The following is a 25408-nucleotide window of genomic DNA, read 5'->3' as shown; positions in this document are numbered from 1 at the left end:
GACGACTTTGTCAGTGCAGATGATGGTGTCGCGACCACGGGAGAGCCCGGAAACGAAGACTACATCGCCGACATTGTACCGACCACAAATGAAAGTAGGCACGTTGAGGAAAGCAACTACGGTCCTTTGCCCACATCCTCCGAAGTGATTGGTGCACTCGCATTAGTCCGGTGCTTCTGCGCAAATGCGGAGGGTTGCGGCCTCAGCTGCTCAGACTCCTTAGACAACGTGGGGAAGTACGTGCGTCGCAGGCAGCGAAATTGCCCGAGCAGAAGAAAATGCAGGACTAATTTATGCGAAACTAAGCTAGTTTCTTCAATAAAGTGATTTTATAAATGGTATGTGCTTTTATGACATCCAATTATTTAGCAGGCTTATATCGAATTATGCTCTATATCGAACTGATGGGCGTTTTTTTTGCGAGTTCGATATAGCCGGGTTTGACTGTAATTAATAAAGGCAAATTCAGACATCCACCCGTTCGTAGCGAATGCTACAAAGGAAACCCATACGGGTTCCTTGAAAGAAAAGCCTCGCAGTTGAAGAAAAATTCATCCTGGTCTGGGACTCGAAACCGGGACAACCGCCTTTCTGGGGCAGCCGCGATTCCATCTGAGCTAACCAGGCAGCTAGCAGATGGCAGGGCGAAGTCGAATTTGTCAACAACTCGAAGCAAAGGCAACAGTTTGACGTAATAGTTCTGCAAAAACCCACAAGGTGGAGAGAAGTAAAGCTGAAGAGAAGCAAGATTGGGCTTTCGCCCCTGTACCCAGGTCGGACGATCGATTTGCACGTCAGAATCGCTTCGGACCTCCACCAGAGTTTCCTCTGGCCTCGTCCTGCTCGGGCATAGTTCACTATCTTTCAGGTGCCAACGTGTGTAATCTCACTCTGCCCCGACAACGAGTGAGCGCCTGGGACAGCCGTTGCTGTTCCCTTTTTCGGACCCCTGTGCGGTCTGGAATCGCAATGCGGCCTGCAAGGGGCCTTCACGTTTCATTGCGCCATTGTGTTTAGGGAGACCCATTGACTCGCGCACATGTTAGACTCCTAGGTCCAGGTGGATATCTGATTTTCCCTTTATTAATTACTTCTCTGCACCTGGCGGATTTCCGCAGAACTGTTACGTTGAACTGTTGCCTTTGCTTCGAGTTTCTGACAAATTCGACTTCGCCCTGCCATCTACTAGCCGCCTGGTTAGCTCAGATGGTAGAGCGGCTGCCCGGTGGTGGTCCCAGGTTCAAGTCCCGGACCAGGACGAATTTTTCTTGAAGTGCGAGGCGAGGAACCCGTATGGGTTGAGGAACCCATATGGGTTTCCTTTGTAGCATTTGCTACGAACGGGTGGATGTCTTATTTTCTGTTTATCAAACACTTATCTGCGTGATGATGTTGTGTGTTTGCATGTAATTACCACCCTTGATACACTACAAATATTTCTATTAACTTTGAATATCAGTACTTCTATTGCCTTCACTGGAAGTAAAACTTGAAAAGTTTACGTCCTTATATTAAGTTGTCTTTTTTTCATTATGTAATTACAACTATGTATTAATTGATCAGCAAGTATAGTTGCTATGTATGAACCGGCGAGCATGCGGAAAAAATTGCTAAATTTACTTTCATGTTAAGAAGGAAATAGCAGAGCGCAGGAGGCAGTCTTGTAAAGCCAATCGAACGCCTGAAATAAAAGTATGTAAATGAAAGGCACAAAGCGTTAGCATGACCAAGCCATTTATATCTGCTTCGTTCTCCTAGTAATGCGCATCATCTCGTGCTCATTGTATTTTGCAGCATGTTTACATTCGTCATGCCACACTTAACTAAATTAAAATACTTCTGCTCACGATGAAGTGCGTGCTGCATGTGTGCCTGAAACAGCCCTGTAAGTGTGGACTATTGCGGTGACAATCAAACCTGCAAGCATAGAAGGAAATATACACAATCCCTGTATTTACAGCACACAAACATGTTCTCTGTGTGGCGAGTCACTGCAGTATTATCTTGCAGTTATGTAGTATATTATAGGAGCTTCTTTATTGCATTGTTGGCTAATAGCGACCAAATATCAAGCGCATAGCAGGCGCCTGCAGCTTCTACAGCAGAGAAAGCCTGCGGGTGCGGCAAAGCAGTGGGCGGCATGGCAGTTCTCTGGAAAAGCTCTACCCTCACAGTATTCTATGACACCCTAGCATGGTTTGGTCCAATGAGGAACGCAGGTGCAAGATTGGACCATAAATGGGTATAACCATCTCACGCGCACCAGCAAGCACCCGGCACCAACTTGTCGCATCGGCAGACGGGGAGAAGGGGTGAGCGTCCGAAGGAAGAGTAGGCGCCGCTGGTGCAGACACGCACGCACACACACTGCTCGCATGACTTCCAACTGTCATGTCTTGGCGACTTGTTGGCACCTCCTTAAAGTCGAGGAGCCTTACGCTTCCCGGTCCTTTGGCGCCATCTGCAAAGGTCTTCCCATGCCCGATTTTGAATGTCTCTGCGCTTTGCGCTCGCGCTAACAGTTGCCACACAAGCGAAGCATAACATTAGATATGGTGGAAGTTAATGTACATGCTGAACAGTTTTTGTGAACAATTTTTTTTTTAAAAAGCCTGTATCGAGATTTTGGTTGAATAATCTGATCGTATCATCGTGCATCCTGTCATTGTATTTTTTGTGATTTCTATTTTTTACTTAAAACAAACGCACCGCTACTAATAATTTCATGTATTAATTCTGCTAGTGTTTTAGTGTTTTCCATTGTATAAATTACTTGATTGGGCTTCTTTTGTATTTATATGTACGCCCTCTCTCCAATGATCTCTTTTGAGATCGGCAGTATGTTCATAAAAAAATTAATAAATGCTATGCGACTTTCGTTCGCTTGCTTGAGCGCACTCAATACGAGCTCGTTTCGCTGCAGGAATCGAAATATTTTTCCACCCTTTGCACGCCTAACAATGAGGATTGAGCGGAAGAGCCATTCACACAATAAATGACGAAAACACGGCGAAACTATGTAAACCACAGCAATGTGGTATGTGCAAGTTTCTCAAGGCTGGAGAAAGTGACCTGGTTTCAAAACACTTCCAACTAGCAGCAGACAGCCAACACAATGTGACAAAAGAAAAAAAAAAAAACGAAGAAACGCAGATATTCTGCTGAAATGCTGTAAAATCACTTGCTTCGGGCAGGTTAACAGTCATTGTTTCTCAAGTATTACGCGGTATAAAACAAAAAGCACACGCGCAAACAGCAGAACTTATTATTTAATGTCTCAAATTGCGCAACTCTATGGAAGCTTCTCCACGCCTCCCAAGGAAATGCCGAAACTGGGAGGGCGAGTGTCAAGTGATTAGGGGAAGCCCGCAAAGTGTTTGAGATGAGGAGATATGTCTCTAGGCATAGTTTTTTTCAGTGCTGAAGAAGCTAGTTAATTGGAACATCTTCACAGATTTTATTTCATTTTGCTACCGAAGCACTTTTGGACGCAAATATCACAAACATGGTGAACGGGCCAGAATACCTGTAATCCTAGAATTTACACCAGTTGGCAGGTCAAACTCAGCATAATATAATCTGTTCGCTTTTGTGTTTGTGCTATCGTTTCAGACTATTCTTGTGGTTCTGCCAAGTGCCATTATATTTGAAAAGTAGACGTGGAATCGGCGATGGGTAAAGTCAAAACAAAATGCACTATACTGATGGGCGACTTCAATGCCAGGGTAGGCAAGAAGCAGGCTCGAGACAAGTCAGTGGGGGAATATGGCATAGGCTGTAGGAATAGCAGGGGAGAGTTATTAGTAGAGTTTGCAGAACAGAATAATATGCGGATAATGAATATCTTTTTTCGCAAGCGGGTTAGCCGAAAGTGGACGTGGAGGAGCCCGAATGGTGAGAGTAGAAATGAAATTGACTTCATACTCTGCGCGAACCCTGGCATCATACAAGATGTAGACGTGCTCGGCAAGGTGCGCTGCAGTGACCATAGGATGGTAAGAACTCAAATTAGCCTAGACTTGAGGAGGGAACGGAAGAAACTGGTACATAAGAAGCTAATCAATGAGTTAGCGGCAAGAGGGAAACTAGAGGAATTCCGGATCAAGCTACAGAACAGGTATTCGGCTTTAACTCAGGAAGAGGACCTTAGTGTTGAAGCAATGAACGACAATCTTATGGGCATCATTAAGGAGTGCGCAATAGAAGTCGGTGGTAATGCCGTTAGACAGGAGACCAAGAAGCTATCGCAGGAGACGAAAGCTCTGATCAAGAAACGCCAATGTATGAAAGCCTCTAACCCTACGGCTAGAATAGAACTGGCAGAACTTTCTAAGTTAATCAACAAGCGTAAGACAGTCGACATAAGGAGCTATAATATGGATAGAATTGAACATGCTCTCAGGAACGGAGGAAGCCTAAAAGCAGTGAAGAAGAAACTAGGAATAGGCAAGAATCAGATGTATGCGTTAAGAGACAAAGCCGGCAATATTGTTACTAATATGGATGAGATAGTTCAAGTGGCTGAGGAGTTCTATACACATTTATACAGTGCCAGTAACACCCATGACGATAATGTGAGAGAGAATAGTCTAGAGGAACTTGAAATCCCACAAGTAACGCCGGAAGAAGTAAAGAACGCCTTGGGGAGCTATGCAAAGGGGGAAGGCAGCAGAGGAAGATCAGGTAACAGCAGATTCGTCGAAGGATGGTGGGCAGATTGTTCTAGAAAAACTGGCCACCCTGTATATGCAATGCCTCATGACCTCGAACGTACCGGAATCTTGGAAGAACGCTAAGATAATCCTAATCCATAAGAAAGGGGACGCCAAAGGCTTGAAAAGTTATAGACCGATCAGCTTACTGTCCGTTGCCTACAAAGTATTTACTAAGGTAATCGCAAATAGAATCGGGAACACCTTAGACTTCTGTCAACCAAAGGACCAGGCAGGATTCCGTAAAGGCTACTCAACTATAGACCATATTCACACTATCAATCAGTTGATAGAGAAATGTGCAGAATATAACCAACCCTTATATATAGCCTTCGTTGATTACGAAAAAGTGTTTGATTCAGTCAAAACCTCAGCAGTCATGGAGGCATTACGGAATCGGGGTGTAGATGAGCCATATGTAAAAATACTGGAAGATATCTATAGTGGCTCCACAGCCACCGTAGTCCTCCATAAAGAAAGCAACAAAATCCCAATAAAGAAAGGCGTCAGACAGGGATATACGATCTCTGCAATGCTATTCACAGCATGTTTACAGGAGGTATTCAGAGACCTTGAGTGGGAAGAATTGGGGATAGAAGTTGATGGAGAATACCTTAGCAACTTGCGATTCGCTGATGATATTGCCTTGCTTAGTAACTCAGGAGACCAATTGCAATGCATGCTCACTGACCTGGAGAGGCAAAGCAGAAGGGTGGGTCTGAAAATTAATCTGCAGAAAACTAAAATAATGTTTAACAGTCTCGGAAGAGAACAGCAGTTTACGTTAGGTAGCGAGGCACTGGAAGTGGTAAGGGAATAGATTTACTTAGGGCAGGTAGTGACTGCGGATCCGGATCATGAGACCGAAATAACCAGAAGAATAAGAATGGGCTGGGGTGCGTTTGGCAGGCATTCTCAAATCATGAACAGCAGGTTGCCACTATCCCTCAAGAGAAAAGTGTATAACAGCTGTGTGTTACCAGTACTCACGTATGGGGCAGAAACCTGGAGGCTTACGAAAAGGGTTCTGCTGAAATTGAGGACGACGCAACGAGCTATGGAAAGAAGAATGATGGGTGTAACGTTAAGGGATAACAAAAGAGCAGATTGGGTGAGGGAACAAACGCGGGTAAATGACATCTTAGTTGAAATCAAGGAAAAGAAATTGGGGGGGGGGGGGGGGGCATGGGCTGGACATGTAATGAGGAGGGAAGATAACCGATGGTCATTAAGGGTTACGGACTGGATTCCGAGGGAAGGGAAGCGTAGGCAGGGGGCGGCAGAAACTTAGGTGGGCGAATGCCATCAAGACGTTTGCAGGGACAACATGGCCACAATTAGTACTTGACCGGGGTAGTTGGAGAAGTATGGGAGAGGCCTTGGCCCTGCAGTGGGCGTAATCAGGCTGATGATGATGATGATGACTGCTAAGCACAAGGACACGGGTTCGATCTCTGGCCTTGGCGGCGACATTTTGATGGGGGTGAAATGCCAGAACCCCACGGGTTCAAAGTTAATCCGGAGTCCGCCACTGGGCCATGTCTCTTAATCGTATCGTTGTTCTGAAAAGTCAGACGCCAGAAATTATTAGTTCAGAAGTTCACTGAATCATGCGTAATGCAATACACCATAAAGGCAAAATTTTATAATAACTCCGCAGCTACGCCTCTCTGTTGCTACACCTACGATCACCGGAAAAGTACTGAGTCGAGTTCCACTGGCGTGCTCGTCAGCCTGAGCCGTCAAGATGGCTATTTGTTTTTGTTTCTCGCAGGGCCACAGAAAATCCGGTGTCGACATATTTGGCGTCTGTTGGCTGTGAGTGAAAATTTCCGATAAAGGCAATAAATAAATAAACAATAACCTGAAAATAAAATTACGGGCCGGGGATTGGACCCCAGGAACTATGGGTTGCGAGACCAGCACGTTAGCCTATTAAGCCACTGTTGGTCGATGGTGCGCACGCTCTTAAACGGGGTTGTATGTGAAGAGGAAGAGTTCGGACACAGCACATGCAGCTCGCCGGAAATGTGAGCTTGATACTTGAGGGATACAAAACCACATGAGGGCTTTTTTGCATACTTCTTCAGGTTGGCATTGTACTGCCTTCCGACTTGCTTCCACTTATCCAGAATGGCTTTTCAGTTTTAGCCAGTTTGGGCCGGAGTTTGAGCAAGCTGTACTTCCATATAAAGGCATTTGGGGGACGAAGAGCCCAGCTGACATGGTTCTGAATCATGTTGTTGTGCCTGCATCCCAGACAGCTCGCGGTGCATGCCTGCTTTGCACGGTGTGTACTTTACGACAGACGTGCTCTTAAGCTGTTTTGCAGGATGTGGCAAGAAGGCAGCTGTCAAGCCTGCCATGCGATAGGCAACAGAGAGTTAGTGCCTAGCTGTGCTTTTTGGCTGTAGAGCACTTGCCACTACTTGTTAATGCATTTTGTCACGGAAAAAGCTGAACCATCAAATGTTTGGTCCCATTGTTCTGTGCAGGAGGAATGGTGTGGTCACTCACATCAAGATTCGCAACACGGGTGACTACTATGACCTTTATGGTGGCGAAAACTTTGCCACCTTGGCTGAACTGGTCCAGTACTACATGGAGAACCAGGACCAACTTAAGGAACGCAATGGCGAAATCATTGAACTCAAGTACCCTCTCATCTGTGCTGACCCCACCACTGAGAGGTGCGTGGCGATGCTGTATGGCCCCTTTGCATGTGAAGGATAAGCTTATAGATTGTTCCTGCACTTGTCACTCACACTTGTTACTTTCTGTGTGCTACCTTTCTCTTTTGCAAAGCCATTTGTTGGAAAGTGGGACATATTGTCCCACTTTTCAGCACAACGGTACTGCTCTGTAGTGGTGAAATATAAATTGAGCTTGCTTGCATGGATGCGTTTCTGTACCTCCTTAGAACATTTTGTTTGCTCGCTTTTTTGCTATGTTTAGTTGACTCTTTGGCTCTTTGAGTTTCCAGAGTGACAAATGGAGACTCTTTTGATCTAAATTTCCTTCCTGCACTAGAGTAAAGACACAGTAAAAGCCCAAGCCCATCTTTTCCCACTAATAAAAAACACCCAGACACATGTTTTCATTACAGCTCAGTGCTTTTATAATTTTGGTGAGATTAGTCTTGCGTACACCTGCCAAAAGAAATACTATTGCAATTCTCAGCTTCACTCACACATCAAATTACAACATGAGAGATGCATAGCCTTCGAGGCTTTCCATAGAGCATCTACGCACCTGCTAACCCTCCTGAATTTTTTGTTATGTTTACAAACTTCTACAATTTTACAAGAAACAGGTTCTCTTTGCAAGAAAGGTGGGGTTGGTGCTCAAAACCTTGTGCAGTAAAGAAACCCTCATTACACCTGCACTGCCCTCTTGTGCCATTGCAAGACGCCGTGTAGTACTACAAGCATACCCTAGCCTGGACCACAAGTTTGACCTTGCGGTCATAGTTTGGATATGAAGTGGGCTTTAATAAACTTTCATTATTTTGTAAACAACCAAACGATTAATATTGAGCTTCAGTTGCTGGTAATGATGTGTGTTGCACTGTTCGACGAGTTATGCACACATAGCATACAAAATGACAGGCAGTGTGCTTTACCACAACAATGCTTTCTTTTTATTTGTACAAACTGCAGCCCAATCAGGCTATTGCAGGAGTGGGTGTTGTTGGGGTCTCAGCGCTGACACCCGTTGTTGCAATCGGGTTGCAAGCCCCAAGGGTAGCGTTGGCCTGGCGGCCTGGGGCACAACTGGAAGCATCCGAAGGTCCCGGCAAAGCATGAGTCGACTTCTAACAGAACAACTTGTTTATTCTAGCATCGCAGAAGAGCGGCCGGTCAGGTCGACTGAAGTGGAGAGACGGGAGAGCACGTTACTCAACAGAAGAAATCGGAGCCTCTCTTGGCGTCTGGGAGCAGCTGCTCTTATACTCTCGGAGTCGAGGGGAAGAAGGAACGCCTCGGGATGAGGCCACGTGATGGCGATGCTCGGGCACGTTGAGACTAGAAGGTGACGCATCCGCCGGGCCGGCGCCGGTCAGACCTCCTCGCTTCACAGTTGGGGGAGCTCCTCTCCCCGGCTGCCGCGCTTTGACAAGCGTGGGCACCAACATGCACACACACACACGCACACATGAAGACACGTGGCATTGGAACATGCCTGGACGCGCTTGGCGGGGAGGCGTAACGGCGGCGCCGAACGGGCCAAAATGTCCGCCGCTTTGAACGAAGCCCCGGCGTCCGCTGCATCCGCGCCGGCTATACTGCGCGTCGTAGGCGAAACGTAACAGTGTGAAAGGCAGAGCAATGACAAATAATAAATAATACAGGCAATACGCACAATACAAACCAATACAAACCAAAACTATTCAATGGCCACCAAGAATAAGTTTAAAGGAAGAGAACGAGTAGGACCAGGCAAAGAATTCCAGTATTCGATTACACAGGGAAATAAACTGTGTTTAAAAGTGACCATACGGGCAAAATAAGGTGCGATGTTTAGGTGATGGTGACTGCAAGTATGAAGTGGTTTTGCAGGAGTTAGGTAGTTATCTGAAGATATAGGGCAAGAGGAGTTAATAATGCAATGCAAAAACTTCAGTGGATTCCATGCGTTGGCGGTCTGGGAGTGGTTGTAAGCCTAGGGATGAAAGCGCTGTACGACCTGAAAAATCCCTATCGTACCTATGGCATATTAAGCGGACCGCTTTCTTTTGAATGGCCTCAATCTGATTAATTTCGCACTGTTTGTGCGGATTCCAGATGGGTGAAGCATATTCTAGTATAGGCCAGATTAGCGATTTATACATCAATAGTTTAGTATCCCTTAGGGCTGTGGTCAATGTGCGGCACAGATAGCCTAACTTTTTCAATGCATTTGAGGTTATTAAATCTATGTGCTTCGACCAAGACATGCTGGGTGTGAAAACAAGACCAAGGTATTTGTGTTCACTTACGCTCTGAACTGGAGTATTATTAACTTGGTAAGTAAAAGTGGAAGGCTTTGTTTTTTGAGTGAAATTCATAAGAACGGTTTTATAGATGTTTATTGTCATTTGCCAGGTAGCACGCCAAGAGCTAAAATTAGAAAATTATTTTTTGAAGCTGTAAATGGTCATCAAAGCAGGAAATTTTATGATATAATACACAGTCATCAGCATACAAACATATTTTGAGGTTATGTGACGAGGCAAATCATTTATAAAGATAAGAAAAGCAATGGTCCCGGCACGAAACCTTGTTTGTGGCACTCCTGAGGGCACCTCCGTCACCCTGGAATTAGGTCTGTTAAAGGACACAAATTGAGATTGATCGGAAAGAAAACTAGAAATCCAACTGAGTAGGCGGGGATTATTAAAGATGGCGTCAAGTTTATACATCAATTTCAAATGAATCACTGTATCAAATGCCTTTGAAAAGTCAATGAAGATTGCGTCAGTTTGGTTGCCCATGTCGAGGTTAATACAAATGTCATGTGCAAATTCACTTAGCTGTGTTAATGTGCTGAACCCATGTCTGAAGCCGTGACTCAAGTAAAAGTGGAAGGCTTTGTTCTTTTGGTGAAACTCATAACGGTTTTATGGATGTTTATTGTGATTTGCCAGGTAGCACGCCAAGAGCTAAAATTAGAAAATTATTTAGTAATTTATGTGACTCAAGGTATTCCATAATGCCTTTGTAAATAATATGCTCTAACATTTTACACAAATGAAATGTTATAGAAATTGGTCTATACAGTTGAACCTGACTATATTGTCACGTGGTGGTGACGTTGAAGAACACAGTGATAATACTGTGAAAGACAAAACTAACTTTTATTGGGCGAACCTGTGCCCACAAAAACAGGCTACACTTATAACACAACGATAGCGGCGAACACGGTCGGCGATCGTCGAAAATCTGATCAGCGGGTCAAGCGCGTCCGCTTTTATACGGCAGTCGTCGAATGTTCCAGACTAATCGTTCGGACCCGCGTGCCTTCCACAAAGTTCTACACCATTCGCGTCAGGTGATGAAATCAGATAACATAAGGTTCGGCGACAACAGACAGCGGATAGAAGCATCGATGACTTTCCAGAAACTTCGGATACATACAGGCGTGTCCCACGCTGTGCGATTACATTTGTTAGGCGGCGAAACGTGGTTGCCCGATAAAGATAAGTACACGTGTCAATGTAGAACCCGTTTACATAGCATTGTTCTGTATATCGAACAATTTCTGAACAGGGTATAGTCACAATGAGTATATATAGCAGAAATTACACTTACATCGAACAGAAATAGCAGTGGCTCCCGATATATCCAATGATAAGCAGCACAAAAGTGCCTCCAGAAGATGGATTTCCCTCGCGGCGGCGAGGAAACCCGGTGGCGCGGCTCGATCCAACCACTCTCCCTACTGTGACCGCGCTACGTCGAGCGAGCCGTCGACACCCCCCTGCAAAAAATGGTCTTGGCCCACCCGCAGCGCTTGCTCGGACAGCCAATCAGAGGCTCTTGTGCCTTCATCGTGCAAGATGGCACAAGTGCGAGTTGTCTCGCTTCTTTTCTGGTTCATTGTGTTTGTGCCTTGTGGGCCTTCTCCCGCAGTGTTGTCATGATGAAGCGACAGAATTTGCCTTTCGCCGTGAAGCTTGAAATCATATATTGGGTTGAACGCGGTGAGAAGTCGGATGTCCCTGCAGTGTGCAAGATTCCGAGGAGCACTCTCTGCACGATCTTGAAAAGTAACGGGGAGATTAAGGCTAAAGCGGACAAACTCGAGACCCGGTGCCTGTGGCGCCCGACACGTACACACAGCTGCGTACAAGTGGTTCATCCGAAATTGCTTCAAACGTTCTGGCTTCCACGTGCCCATTGATGACTCTTAAATTCTGATGAACGCGATGAAGCCGTTGCCTGTGTTGCTGAAGTTTGGAGCGAGCTGTCAGAAGTTCCGGAAGCTGTTGACGAATCAACGGTGGACGAGTTCGGGAGTGCAAATGATCGTGTTGCAACCACGGGGGAGCCCGAAAACGAAGACTACATTGCCGCCATCGTACCCAACACAAGTGAAATTGGGCACAGTGAGGAAAGCAGCGACGGTCCTTTGCCCATGTCCTCCGAAGTGGTTGGTGCGGAAGGCTGCAGCCTCAGCTGCTCCGACTCTTTAGACAATGTAGCCAAGTGCCTACGTCACAGGCAGCGAGATTGGCCAAGCAGAAGAAAATACAGGGCTATTTTATGCAAAGCTAAGCTAGTTTAACCAATGAAGCGATTTTATAAATGGTACGTGCTTTTATGACATCCAATTCTTTAGCAGGCTTATATCGAATTATGCCCTATATCGAACTGATAGGCATGTTTTTGCAAGTTCGATATAGCTGGGTTCAACTGTAATTAGATAAAATGTGTTTGTCACCGGTCTTGAATAAAGGAAGAACTTGAGCCATTTTCGAGGATGAGGGTACTTACTGTAGAGGATGCCAGGGACTTGCGAAATATGACTGTGAGGTAGCGACAGGTCCATAATGAGTACCGTACCAAAAACAAGTTCGGAATGCCATCTGGCCCAGCAGACTTTTTAATATCGAGTTTCAATATTAAGTTCAACACACCGTCGGTAATGTTGATGTAATTAATGGATACGGCACTATGAGCAATGGTGTCTGGTTGGATGACGTCACTAGTGAAAATGAAATGGAAATTTTCATTAAATGTGTTTGATATATGAAATGGATCATTGAGGGAATCATGGTTAATCACCATAGAAGTAGCCGTCGTATCATGTGGCAAAACGGACGACCAAAATTTACGTGGGTTGGTTTTTAGTAGGTCCTGCAGCTGCACATGGAAGAAGAAATCCTTAGCGCAGTTAATTGTCAGTCTAAGCTCCTCTTATGCTTTAATGAAACTCATCATGGCTGCCTGATTGTTTGAGCGCCTCTTACACCTTAGTCTTTTTACACAACGTGTCAGATGTAATATATCTCGCGTCATCCAGGGAATTTTCACATTTTTCTTCTTTGTTTTGGAAGGAATAAAACACTGAATACTTTTTTTAACCAAGCATTCGAAATAAGTTACCAATGCGTTAACATCACAAGTAGAACTTAGTGCAGCAAGTTCTTCAAAACCATCAGACTGTCTATTATTGAAAGATCATCAGCGTGATTAAAATTGGGAAATGTGGAGAAAACAAAATTCTGCTTAGTGACCAAGAAATTTAAGGAGACAAGAATGGCCTGGTGATCAGAAATTCCCTCAATGACATCACTTCTGTAACCCTTTGCAACAATGTTAGAGCTAACAAAAACCAAATCGAGCGGAGCATCGCATCGCGTAGGTTTTTTGGTAATCTGGACAAGGTCGAATAAAAGAGAAAAGGCAGCTAGTTCTCTATTTATGGAAATCTCTTTCAGAAGTGGTAAAGTAGGTCAATGAATGCTGGGGGCATTAAAATCACCCATGCAAATGAGGTTACCCGTATTTAGCTGCTGCTCGTTAATATAGCTACTAAAAGTTAACATGATCTACACAGGAGCTTGGTGGATGGTAAACGACGCTTATCACAACATGTGCTTTGTCTAGATAAAGTTTACACCAGACTGATTCTATGTCACCTGGTGGTGACAATTGTGAAAACTTGAGATCCAACCGAAAAAGCAATGCCACGCCGCCACCTTTAGAGTGACGCCGATCTGCGCGAACAGCAACATAGCCAGGAGGAGTGAACTCAGCCTAGTGTATTATCATGCAGCCAAGTCTCTCTGATACCAACCACATCAGGCGAGTGCGCAGAAGACAAAAAGTCTCCAAACTTGTTAGTTATGCTCCTGGCATTGAAGTTTAAAATTGAAAGGTTAAAATTGGAATTACGAGGCAATCAGTCAGAAGTGGAATGTAGTGACTCAGAAGGTTTAGCTGCAGCCGATTATTGATTATCAAGGTCGTCATTCTTGGCAACCAACTGGCCACAGTTCGTCAGTGTTTTAACCTCAGATTGGAGCAGATCGGAAACATTGGCATCAACCTTCTGGCCTGTTGTAGGCGATTCAAGTACTGCTACAGTTTTCTAGCGCATCAAAACGCGAGTTTACATAATCTTGGAATGACTTAATTTTGGCAAGGTCCTCAGCCATCAGTTCTTGTCATTCAAGAACGTCAGTAAGCATAGTGACAATGTCATCATTTTCGGTTGAACATGCTGCAGTAGCCGAATGTTGAATGGTCATTGTGGAGCACAAAGAGTGTTTAGAAGAACTGTTTTTATTTATTTATTTACAATGACCTTACAGGCCCCCGTAGGAGCATGACGTAAGGGAGGGTATCAAAAGAAACAGTACTATATGAGCTAGTGAACATATTATGTAGCAAGTGGTACTTGTACATTTCTACTATAAAGCATTCAAACACAAGAGATACAGCACATTAAAAATGTAATTGATGCGCAGTACAAACCACGATGCAGCTGAGAAATAGCAATGAAAAGCAATAAGTTAGTGAACAGATTAAAAGGGTGTTATTGAAAGATGACTGCTGACTTGGTTGCGGAAGGAATCATGGTTTGTTATGGAAGCGATAGTGTCGGGCAAATCGTTCAACAGAGAAATGGCACATGGAAGCGCAGAGCTGTTGAAGGTTAATGTGTGACCGAAGATGCCCAAGTAACTGAAATTGTTATGGAGGCGTTCTGACATGCGCAAAGGCCTTTCGAGAGGAAGCGGAGACAGCCTATTACCATGAACGTACTTGTGGAACAAACAGAGAAGTGCGATGCAACGGCGAGGTTCAAGTGAAATGATGTCATGATTCTGTTTTTATTTATTTAACTGTTACTAGAATCATTACTTTTCGATGAATCGCCAAGCTTTTTTGAAGGATCAACTTTGGGGAGACCAGGATTCAGCTCCACGTCTCCACTCAACAAAAGGCAACTGATACAATACAAGGCATTCAAGCATAAATCAGCTGCGTCTTGTGGGCAAAGAAACAGCAGCAGTGATCAATTATCGGATTTCAAGCATAGAGAATTTTCGAAATAACATACCTGCACAATGAAAAAACAGCGTTTTAACATAGTTTCGCCGTCGTTGTCACTTTGCCTATTGACGAGCGAAGCCTTAAGCACCGCTTTTAGACCCTTGAATGGTGATGTGGGGGTATCGCTCCAGATATTCATGGTGTGCGCACAAGTACCAGAGTTCCATGGAACCCGCAGGCAGGTCTTTGATTTCCCGAGCATGCCAGAACTATCACACACAGGGGCGATAGGGCAGTCGAGCGATGCAGTGATGGGCTTCTCGTGTAGCTCGTAGAACAATGAATCAACTGGGAAACATGCGAAGATGATGTCACATGGCGTACACTCCAATAAAACAGGCTCAATGATGCATCCAAGGATCTGCGCAATGATGAAACAGCATTTTAACATTGTGTCGCTGCTGCTGTCACTTTGCTCACTCTGATGTTTACTGACCAATTTTGCCACCCGAGTCAAGATAGTTATGGTTTTCTGTAACATAGTAGGAGGTGTGCTTTAAAAAAGTTAAGCTGGAAGTTCTGACTTGATTCAACTTGTTTGACCTTGGTTGGCAACAGGTATTGTGCTCCTTCGGGTGGCCAGCATGCTCCTTGCTTTCCCTTTCCTGTCTAGTGTATGTATGTTTTCAAAACAAATAATGATTATGATAATAATAATAATGGCATGCATTTTATTTTCACAATTCACGTGTAGCATTGGAACATGGAGAAAGAGGGTACTTTGCTGGGCATGGCAGCTTACCCATGCCATACGTTTAGAAAAGTGGGTGATGCTCAAAGGCAACTAGTGCAGTACTGTTAGCATAAGCAGCTTAACATATACTTATTATGCTACTAATTGACTAACAGGTAATAAGCATCTGCTTATTAATGTGTCAGTTTAAATGTAAAGACAAAGTGATAGAGCATGCTGAACTAATCGAGGTAGCTTTTGTGAGTTGGTTCATTTGAAAGAGTATACTGTTTCATACATAGCATGACCCAAAGAATAGTACGAGACACATAAAAGCCAGAAATAGCCTTTATAAGTTGCAGCTGCAATTAAGATGAAATTATTCTCACCTGTCTGCAGAATGAGTGGAATAGCGCCACTCCTTGCAGTGCCTGCACTGTGTGCGTTGGTGACCAAAACATAGTGCACCTAACAAAACATGATGCGGGGCTAGTTGGTGATGCATTTTTATCCCTTAAGAAAGTAATCCAGTGCTACTTTTTTTGGATGAGGACAAAGGAAGGCAGAACGCATCAAATTTGTTGCAAGTCTTCAAAAACCACTGAGCCCACAGCAGACTTTGGATGAGAGCAGTCTTGTCCCTGTTGCATTTCTTTCTGTAGCATCCAAGATCCTTGGCACAAGAATTTATCCCATATGACAAGGCCCAATGGCAACACGGTAGTGCTTGTGTGTGAAACACTATGTCGTGCAACCAGCACATAGTGAATGTTGAAAACTTTTACATGTCAGCACCCAAGTAATAAAGCCCGTGACACCCGTAAGGAGGTCACCTATTGTCACCTATCTATGAGTGGAATAGCGCCACTCCTTGCAAGCCCTCCACTGGTTGCTTTGGTAAATAGTTGTCTCCAAAAGGACTTTTTTTTCTTTTGACACACTGTAAGGCATGAAGAAATTGCGGACACTGACCAAGTCAAGGTGAAAAAACAACACACAGAGACGTTTCGGGACCCGTACGGGTTCCTTGATCACGCTAAAGAATTATCCCGGTGTCATATACAAGGTACCATGCGCAGACTGCAGCTGCAGCTACATCGGTGAAACCGGCAAATTCATGAGAAAATTAAAAGAGCACCAAAGGGACGTCGCCAACAAGAAAAAAGTCTCGAAAGCCCTTGCCGAACACGCCGATTATCGCAGTCACCGCATCGATTGGGAAAACGCTGCTATAATAGCTAAGGAAAAGAATTCGATGACACGACTCTTGTTAGAATCTTTTATTCAAACTACTGACAACAGTAGCAACAGGACTGATGAAAATCTTCCTTCCAACTACACCCGTTCCCTACGTCACATTTTGGCATAAAAACGACTTGCGGCTTTTCCCGCTTTTGTGTGATCAAGGAACCCGTACGGGTCCCGAAACGTCTCTGTGTGTTGTTTTTTTCACCTTGACTTGGTCAGTGGCCGCAATTTCTTCATCATGTTACCTGGCCTGACGAACTTTCGTCGAACTCTTTACTACTGTAAGGCATATATACAGAGCAATTTGGACAGATCATGGCTCAACTGTTCCCCAGTGCTGCTTTTCATGTGTAAGCATAGAATAACACATATGTTTACATGACCAACATGGCATATGTATAGTATAAGCAGTCTATGCTGCAAAAAAAAGTGAAAAACGTACAAACAAACACAAGGTTATATATTAATTTGATATAGCTTGTAACGGACTGCAGTAAGCCATAACATACTACAGTGTGGTAGTGTTTTTGTTCTTGGACGGCCTGTACATATTATTCATTATAATGCATGTGTACAAAAATTAGGATATATTTCAGACATATGTATTTGTTACAGCTCAGGTGGTTTAAAGTGCTTGTACAACTGCATTGTCACAATTCATTATGTTTGTTCAGAACTATTGTCATGTGTTTCACTCTCCTCATAAAGAAATGTACCACTGGATTACTTTCTTAAGAAAGAAAAACATATTGCCCCTCATACTAAAAGCAAAAAATGCATGCAGTGTGATTTGACACATTTGTTCTATCAGCTGTACTTCTAGGATATCAAAAAGTTGTTCAGAATAAGATGTTGAAGTTTAAAAGCCAGTCTACAGCTTCCCTGCTTGAGCAACATTGTTTGATAAGCATGAAAAAAAATTTTCGAGGATGCTTAAGCTTCGCCTTTAAAAGTGGAACGCAATAGCATTAAAAGATCCCCGACTGCTTGTCACGCTTCCCGGCAACTGCAGCTTATGTAATCGTAATGTTTACCAGGAAACGTTGACGGCGAACGCTATGCACGAAGACGAGTTTTCTGGTAAAAACGCAGCCTCTTGAGTGGGCCACGATGCGAGTGCCATCTGGAGGTGTTGCAAGGAACCGGGTGCACCACTTTATGGCCTTTGGGATTTGTGTGTGCCAGCGCGTGCAAATCTCGGAGGCCATGGCCACTCTATGAATGGTAGAAACGTTGGAAAAGGGGTTTGTGTTTTGAGTTTCCGCGTAACAGAATTATGTTTTCTCGTATATTCATATTAGAATACGACGCTATCATGTCTTTAAGTTGTGTGTAAGTCGTACTTTACGATTTTTCTGGCGTATCTTACATTGAGAAATTCAATTAGTTCAGTAACTTCCTTGCACTACATGGACGGCCTGCGTGGTTGGGTATGCGTGGTTCGAAATGATTTTTGCTGAAACAGTTGATGCTGGACGCTGACGCCACATTTTCTGTGACATGGGGCCCTTACCACCATTGCGTTAAAAGTGTACAGTCTTGAGGCAGCAACTTAAGTCCAGCTGCAAAGGGACAATGTCATCTGCATGCAACTATAACACATGAATGGACCCTAGCCAGTGTTAAGGGATCTACTTCAATGTCATATCCAAGGTGATCCATCTGTTCATGTGATTTTAAATATTTGAAGCTGTGTCTGTACTATTGAGATTGCCAAAAGCATGTGGAGGTCAGGACAGCAACTGGATGTGAATGCCACGTCGGGTTCACCTTTTGGTATATTTGGACTGGAGCGACTGTTTGGTCAAAGCACTTGCATTGCTCCTACAGGTTGCATGCCCCTCTCCTCGTTTTTAAAAAGAAACTATGAAAAAGTAGTCTTGAATGTTATGGACTGCCTCTCACTGCTCTGTGCAACTTTATATTGAAAGCTTTGCCTTTTATGTTGATACTTGTAGAGGCAGCGAATTGATATTGTGTTGTAGTTTTGTCAGTTTGTGATTGGCATTTGTTAATGTTGGTTAAAATCACTGCCTGTGATGCATATTTTATCATTTGTATTCACTGCATATTAACTGCCCTGCAACAACCTTTGGTTCAACAGTACCTAAAAATAATTTGTTCTGCAGCTGACTAGGCCCACTAAAGAAAGCTGAATTGCTCAAGAGACTGAGAACAAAACAATGTTGGTTGCATTTGTGTAGCACTTGCATTTTTTTTTTCTATGAAGACTGGCGCGAGTTATCTGCAACTTGTCTCGTAGTGTTCTAAAATAATCGTGTTAATGTGCACTGCTGTGCAGATGGTTTCATGGCCCACTAGTGGCCAAGGAAGCAGAGAAGCTCCTTCTGGAGAAAGGAAAAAATGGCAGCTTCTTGGTTCGTGAGAGTCGGAGCAAGCCAGGTGACTACGTTCTGTCTGTGCGCACTGAGGACAAGGTGACGCACTTCATTGTCCGCTGCCAGGTGAGGCTGCCCATGAAAATGAGTAACTGATGAACCGCAGCAGGGTCTTGCACATTGCTACTCTTCAATTCTAATTGGTGAAATTTTATAGCATTGAAGGGGGGAAAATGCATTTCCAGAACCCATTAACATGTCAGGCACTGTGGAGTTATACCAATGAGAATACAGTTCATGAGAGTGGCTTGTTGGGCTAGTTGGTACATGGTTATAGTAGGAGAATGCCAGTAAACTTGAGAGTAGAAAAAATCGAGAGGCAGAATACAGTGTCACGCCTTGACAAAACCATCGCTTTGGACAGCTTAAAACCTTTTGGCCTGGCCGCTACATAGCATGTTATTGTGAAAGCTTTGTGCTCATTTTCCTATACCGTCCACCTTTTCTTCACTTGCTGGTCTACGCACCTGCTGCAATCCTGGAAGTAGGCTCTGTAGAAGTTCACACTGGCCAGGCAAGGTGATGAAAGCTAAAGAAAGGCTGAAGAAAGGCTGAAGAAAGTAAACTATACAAAATGCGAGTAGCGATAAGAGTGTGGCTGGAAATGCAAGCTGCCCTGACAAGAGGCTTGAGGGAACGTATTGGGAGGTGGCTAGCATAGGTGCATTCCCCTCTCATCAAGGTTACTTTTGTCATGTTGCATCTGTGCAGGATATTAATAAATTGTATGAGCTGACATTATCTCCACCACAAGTCTGCAGAGGTGGTTGGTGTGCTCACTCGCACTAATTGCACAGTCATGATGTGAGTATGAGTGAGTGAGAAAGGGCATGTTGGGGACTTAGGTACGGGTTGAGCGCTGGTCAGTGTGGCTAGATTTCAGTATGAATGTGACTGTCAGCTAGCGTGAGTGTGAGTGACCGTCAGTGCGTCTGAGTGGACATTTGAATGTAAGTGAGCACCAGTGACCAAGTGGACGTGAGGTGAGTATAGAGCGAGTGCTAGATGGTGCGAGTTGACTTGAGTGTGAATGCATATAATGCCTGTAAGGGTGGATAGGTGTAAGTATCGGTGAGCATTGTAGGGATTCCTGGCACGTAATGCTATCTGTTGTACTAAGTTATATCATAAGAAGCAACAAACACTGACACCAAGGACAACATAGGGGAAATTACTTGTGCTTAATAAATGAAATAAATAAACGATAAAGTAATGGAAATTAGAGTGGATGAAAAAACAACTTGCCGCAGGTGGGAACCGAACCCACAACCTTCGCATTTCGCGTGCGATGCTCTACCAATTGAGCTACCGCGGCGTCATTTTCCCATCCACTTTCTTGGGTATTTATGTGTCCTAGTAGAACCCTGGGAGTGTTAGCCAGCGCCACCACTCACAGACCTTGGCGGCGGACGTGGAACGTCTTTTTTGCCGCAGGCGTCACGAGAACGTGATCCTTTAGGGTGAAGGCAACTGGTCAATAAACCCACATATGCTGCATGAAGGCATCAATGTTGCCGGATTCGAGACCCTCGTTATGTAATGAACGAGAAGAAACGAGTGTGGGTTCGGTTCCCACCTGCGGCAAGTTGTTTTTTCATCCACTCTAATTTCCATTACTTTATCGTTTCTTTATTTCATTTATTAAGCACAAGTAATTTCCCCTATGTTGTCCTTGGTGTCAGTGTTTGTTGGCTTCTTATGATATGACTAATAAAAAATTGGGCCCCTCGGTTAACCCCCTTTCTTCTCGTTCATTACATAACGAGGGTCTCGAATCCGGCAACATTGATGCCTTCAGGTAGCATATGTGGGTTTACTGACCAGTTGCCTTCACCCTAAAGGATCACGTTCTCGTGACGCCTGCGGCAAAAAAGACGTTCCACGTCCGCCGCCAAGGTCTGTGAGTGGTGGCGCTGGCTAACACTCCCAGGGTTCTACTAGGACACATAAATACCCAAGAAAGTGGATGGGAAAACGACGCCGCGGTAGCTCAATTGGTAGAGCATCGCACGCGAAATGCGAAGGTTGTGGGTTCGGTTCCCACCTGCGGCAAGTTGTTTTTTCATCCACTCTAATTTCCATTACTTTATCGTTTCTTTATTTCATTTATTAAGCACAAGTAATTTCCCCTATGTTGTCCTTGGTGTCAGTGTTTGTTGGCTTCTTATGATATGACTAATAAAAAATCGTCCGCCATCCGCCAGATAGTTCGCGAGGAGCTCCAGCGACATGACGAACAGGCACGTTATGCGGCGCCACGTTGCAGCTCCTCCGTTTTCTGAGACACTCTTTGGGAACCCCCTTCGGCTACTTGGAACCACTCGGTGAACGTCGCGGATCTTAACGGCTCCAGAGACGAACCGCATTACATTACGACTGAACCAACACGCAATGATTCGCCCCCTCAACGTTTTGATCCACGCCCACGCAACTTTCGTCCATGAAGACTCGCCGCTACCTACGACTTTCAAGGGGAAGAGCCTCGTTACCTTCAACCGATGTCTTCGGCAGAATACTTCAATCCCCGTTCTGAAGTTCGCCCTTCGCCAGTGTATTACTGCTGCGGCATGCCTGGCCATATAGCTAGGTACTGTAGCCGACGCCGAGCATCAAACTACGGATCGTCAGCGCCGACTATGCGGTCTAGCGGTCGTACACTGCGCACTCAGTGGCCAGGAGACTGCACTTCAGGAAGCCACTTTCGAGAGGACCGATGCACCGCCCAGGAGGCCTACTTTGGAGGAGAAAGAACCCGGAACCGCTACCGCTCCCCTCCCTCCGACCGTACTCTGACGCCACCACCAGCCTTCCGAGCCTCCGATCACCATCCCCTCGGCTGCGATTCACATCATCATTGCCTCAGCTCCGTTTCGTGTCGCCCCCGCCGGGAAACTAGCCAGCGCGGCCGATGGAGGTGAGGTCGCTGGAAAACGTGTGCTGCCGACTCAACTGCCTCCAACTATTTTCATGCTAAAGAATAAGGTTCATGTACTGATTGATGGGGTCTCTACAATGGCTTTAGTCGACACGGGAGCAACTGTCTCGGTCATGAGTGTGGGGTTTAAAGGCCTTCTGGGACGCAAGGTTATGTTTCGTTGGGACCAGTGCACAAGTTTCCGTGGAGTCAGTGGTGAAGCATTATACCCGGTTGGTGTGTGTAACGTGGATGTGTCTTTGGGTGGGAAAGTGTTTAATGCAGAGTTCACTGTTCTTCCTCGCTCCTTGCATGACGTGATTCTGGGGATTGACTTTTTGCAATTGTGTGGTGCGAAGGTTGACTGCCAGACGGGAGAACTCAGTGTCGACACCAGTGTTTCACCTGTGCTCTTTGAAGGTGAAGCTTGCCCGGAGAGTGTGTTGTGCGTGTCTGAGGATACAGTTGTGCCCGCCTTATCCGCGATGCGTGTTGCCGTCGCCTGTTCATCTCCGACTCCTATCTCGTTCGATGCTGCAGTGGAACCTGTACATCGGAACTGCCTCAAGAAAAATGTGTTAGTTCCGCACTGCGGGGTCTCAGTGACCAATGGATGCGCGGGGCTGTGGGCGTTAAACTGTTCCACTGAAGCGGCAGTGCTACCTCAAGGCCTAAAGATTGCCACATTTCAGGAAGACTCGCCCGTATCGGTGGCAGTACTTGCAGAGCTCCCCGATGGAGGAGCAACCAGTGTCTCAAGCCCCGGGAGCTCGAAGATACTTTCCATGATTGATAAGTCACTCAGCGATAACGAGCGTCAAGTTTTGATAGCCCTGCTTACGAAACATACCTCGGTATTCGACTTTGCGCAGCACGATGGACCGCCATCAATTCCTGCGTCCAGAACTCGTCACCGCATCAACACAGGAGCCGCCCAGCCAATCCGACAAAAACCCTATCGCGTATCCCCATCAGAACGCAAGATAATCAGCGATCAGGTCCAAGAAATGCTATGCAAAGGCGTCATTCGAGAATCATCTAGTCCTTGGGCAGCGCCCATGATATTGGTGAAGAAGAAAGACGGTACGTGGCGGTTCTGTGTTGATTACCGTCGCCTAAACGCCGTTACTAAGAAAGATGTATATCCGCTCCCACGAATTAACGACGCCATCGACTGTCTCTTTGCGGCATCTTACTTTTCCTCAATCGATTTACGGTGTTAAGGCGTTCCCTTTGAGTGGACTGCAGAATGCGACTCATCGTTTCGCCAGCTCAAGTTCCTGTTGACGTCCCAACCAATTCTTCGCCACTTTGATCCTTCATCACCAACTGAGATTCACACCGATGCCAGCGGCGTAGGCATTGATGCTGTGCTAGTTCAGCGTGTTGGCGACAGTGAGCACGTGATCTCTTACGCTAGCCGGTCCTTGAGCCGCTCCGAGCGCAACTACACAGTCACCGAACAAGAGTGTCTGGCGGTCATCTTCGCCATGCAACGGTTTCGTTCGTATCTCTATGGGCACCCCTTCACTGTGATAACAGATCATCATTCGCTATGCTGGCTTGTGAATCTGCGGGATCCCTCAGGACGACTAGCGTGCTGGGCCCTTTGTCTACAGGAATACGATTTCGTTATTTGCTACAAAAGTGGCCGGCGGCATGCTGACGCTGATTCTCTCTCGGATGCCACTTCAAACAACTGAATGTGATGCGGACAATTTTGACGAATACATCGCTTTTGTGTCCCCGGAATTTCCGGATATGGGTACCGTCATATCCGAGCAGCACAAGGACGAGAGCTTACAACCGCTCTTCGCGGCAGCACAGGAGTCACCTGCAGGCAGTCGCTTTCGCCTACGGGATGGTGGTGCGCTGTATAAGAAGAGCTACTCGACCACCGGCGCACGCTACCTTTTAGTTGTCCCCAAGAACCTTCGCCACCAAGTATTACACACCATGCACGATGACCCAACTTCCGGTCATCTTGGTTCCACACGTACACTCTACCGGGCTCAAGAACGTTTTTTACTGGCCTAAGATGCGTAAAGATATCGAACGGTACGTCGCCAGCTGCTCTCCATGCCAGCGCTACAAGCGTCCGCCTCAAGCACCACATGGCCTGCTTCAACCAGTTCCCCCTTCTAGCGTCCCCTTTGAGCAAGTTGGTTTAGATCTTCTGGGCCCTTTGTCGCGATCCTCCAAGGGTAATCGTTGGGTTATCGTTTACGTAGATCACCTTACCCACTATTGTGAGACCGCTGCATTGCCATCGGCCACAGCTACAGAAGTTTCTATCTTCTTGCTGGCTAACGTTATACTCCGACATGGACCTCCTCGCATAGTAATCAGCGATCGTGGGCGACAGTTTACCATGGACGTGGTTGAAGAAACCCTTCGTCTGTGTTCATGTAGCTTCCGCCATTCTACGCCCTGCCATACACAAACTAATGGACTGGTCGAGCGTACAAACAGAACGCTTGCCAACATGCTGTCCATGTACGTTGATTCAGCACACAAGAATTGGGACAGTATCTTGCCTTTCATTACCTATGCCTTCAATACCGCGAGACACGAGACCACTGGTTACTCACCATTTTTCCTTCTGTATGCTCGTCCGCCGTGCTACACCCTCGACACCATATTTCGCTACTTCGCTCATGACAACGAATCAATTGATGAGATCCTATGTCGAGCAGAAGAAGCGCGACGCCTCGCTAGGCTACGCACCATAGCATCGCAGGACCGGTCCAAGATACTCTATGACGGGCGTCACCGCCACGTTTACTTCGATCCTGGTGACCTTGTGTGGCTCTGGACGCCGTTGCGGAAGCGTGGCTTGTGCCAGAAGTTTCTCGCCCACTACGTCGGCCCTTACGTTATTCTGGAGCGCCTCAGTGAAGTAAACTACCGCATTGCGCGTCTCACGAGCAGTGGACGACGCTCGGCCAAGGCTGAAGTGACACACGTCGCGCGTCTGAGGCGTTACGACCCACGACATGACTGACTCGCCCGGCGGGCTTCGTCTGCCAGCGGGGAAATGTCACAAGCTGTCATGAACCACGCCTGCCGCGCAGACAACCAGATGAAAGAAGGAAGAGAACGACGTTAGCCAAGCTGCCGCGAGACCGCTCTTCAACAACCGCGCCTATCAACCAGATTCATCTGGTTCTGCATTAAAACACCTTGTGTGTAACAATATGTTAACTTTGTTTGGTTTCTAATGTTATTTGACCTTGTTTTCGAAATCACTGTTTTGCTTTACGCTTGCCTTGTCTCTGAAATCCATGTACCTATAAAGCAGGAATGCTGCAGTGTGAAAGAACGTGAGTGAGCTCCTGTCAGTTTTATTGGGTGTGAGTATGAATGGAAGTACAGTCGAACCCGGCTATATCGAACTCGCAAAAAAACGCCTATCAGTT

At 45.7% G+C, this 25408-nt stretch overlaps 1 protein-coding gene, 1 long non-coding RNA gene and 1 other non-coding gene across 9 annotated transcripts in view; 2 read left to right on the top strand and 1 right to left on the bottom strand.

Moving 5' to 3' along the window:
* Positions 1–5457, bottom strand: part of LOC142575102 (uncharacterized) — a 104602-nt gene extending 99145 nt beyond the window's left edge. Inside the window, exon 1 of one of the 2 annotated variants that reach the window (XR_012826566.1) lies at positions 5404–5457. This is a non-coding gene — a long non-coding RNA (uncharacterized LOC142575102). The other variant, XR_012826565.1, reaches the window with a different exon arrangement.
* Positions 1–25408, top strand: part of LOC142575097 (tyrosine-protein phosphatase non-receptor type 11-like) — a 251453-nt gene that overhangs the window by 52987 nt on the left and 173058 nt on the right. For all 6 annotated transcript variants that reach the window (XM_075684088.1, XM_075684092.1, XM_075684089.1 and 3 more), the window contains exons 3-4: positions 7208–7402; positions 18979–19141. In XM_075684088.1, coding sequence (XP_075540203.1) covers positions 7208–7402; positions 18979–19141 — 358 coding nt within the window. The remainder of the gene's footprint in view (positions 1–7207; positions 7403–18978; positions 19142–25408) is intronic.
* Positions 21055–21127, top strand: TRNAS-CGA (transfer RNA serine (anticodon CGA)). The gene has a single exon. It is a non-coding gene; the product is annotated as a tRNA-Ser (tRNA).

Source organism: Dermacentor variabilis, chromosome 3 (assembly GCF_050947875.1).
Source record: "Dermacentor variabilis isolate Ectoservices chromosome 3, ASM5094787v1, whole genome shotgun sequence".
Classification (NCBI taxonomy): domain Eukaryota; kingdom Metazoa; phylum Arthropoda; class Arachnida; order Ixodida; family Ixodidae; genus Dermacentor; species Dermacentor variabilis.
The sequence above is the reverse complement of the archived record's forward strand: the minus strand, read 5'-3'. Positions and strand labels throughout refer to the sequence as shown.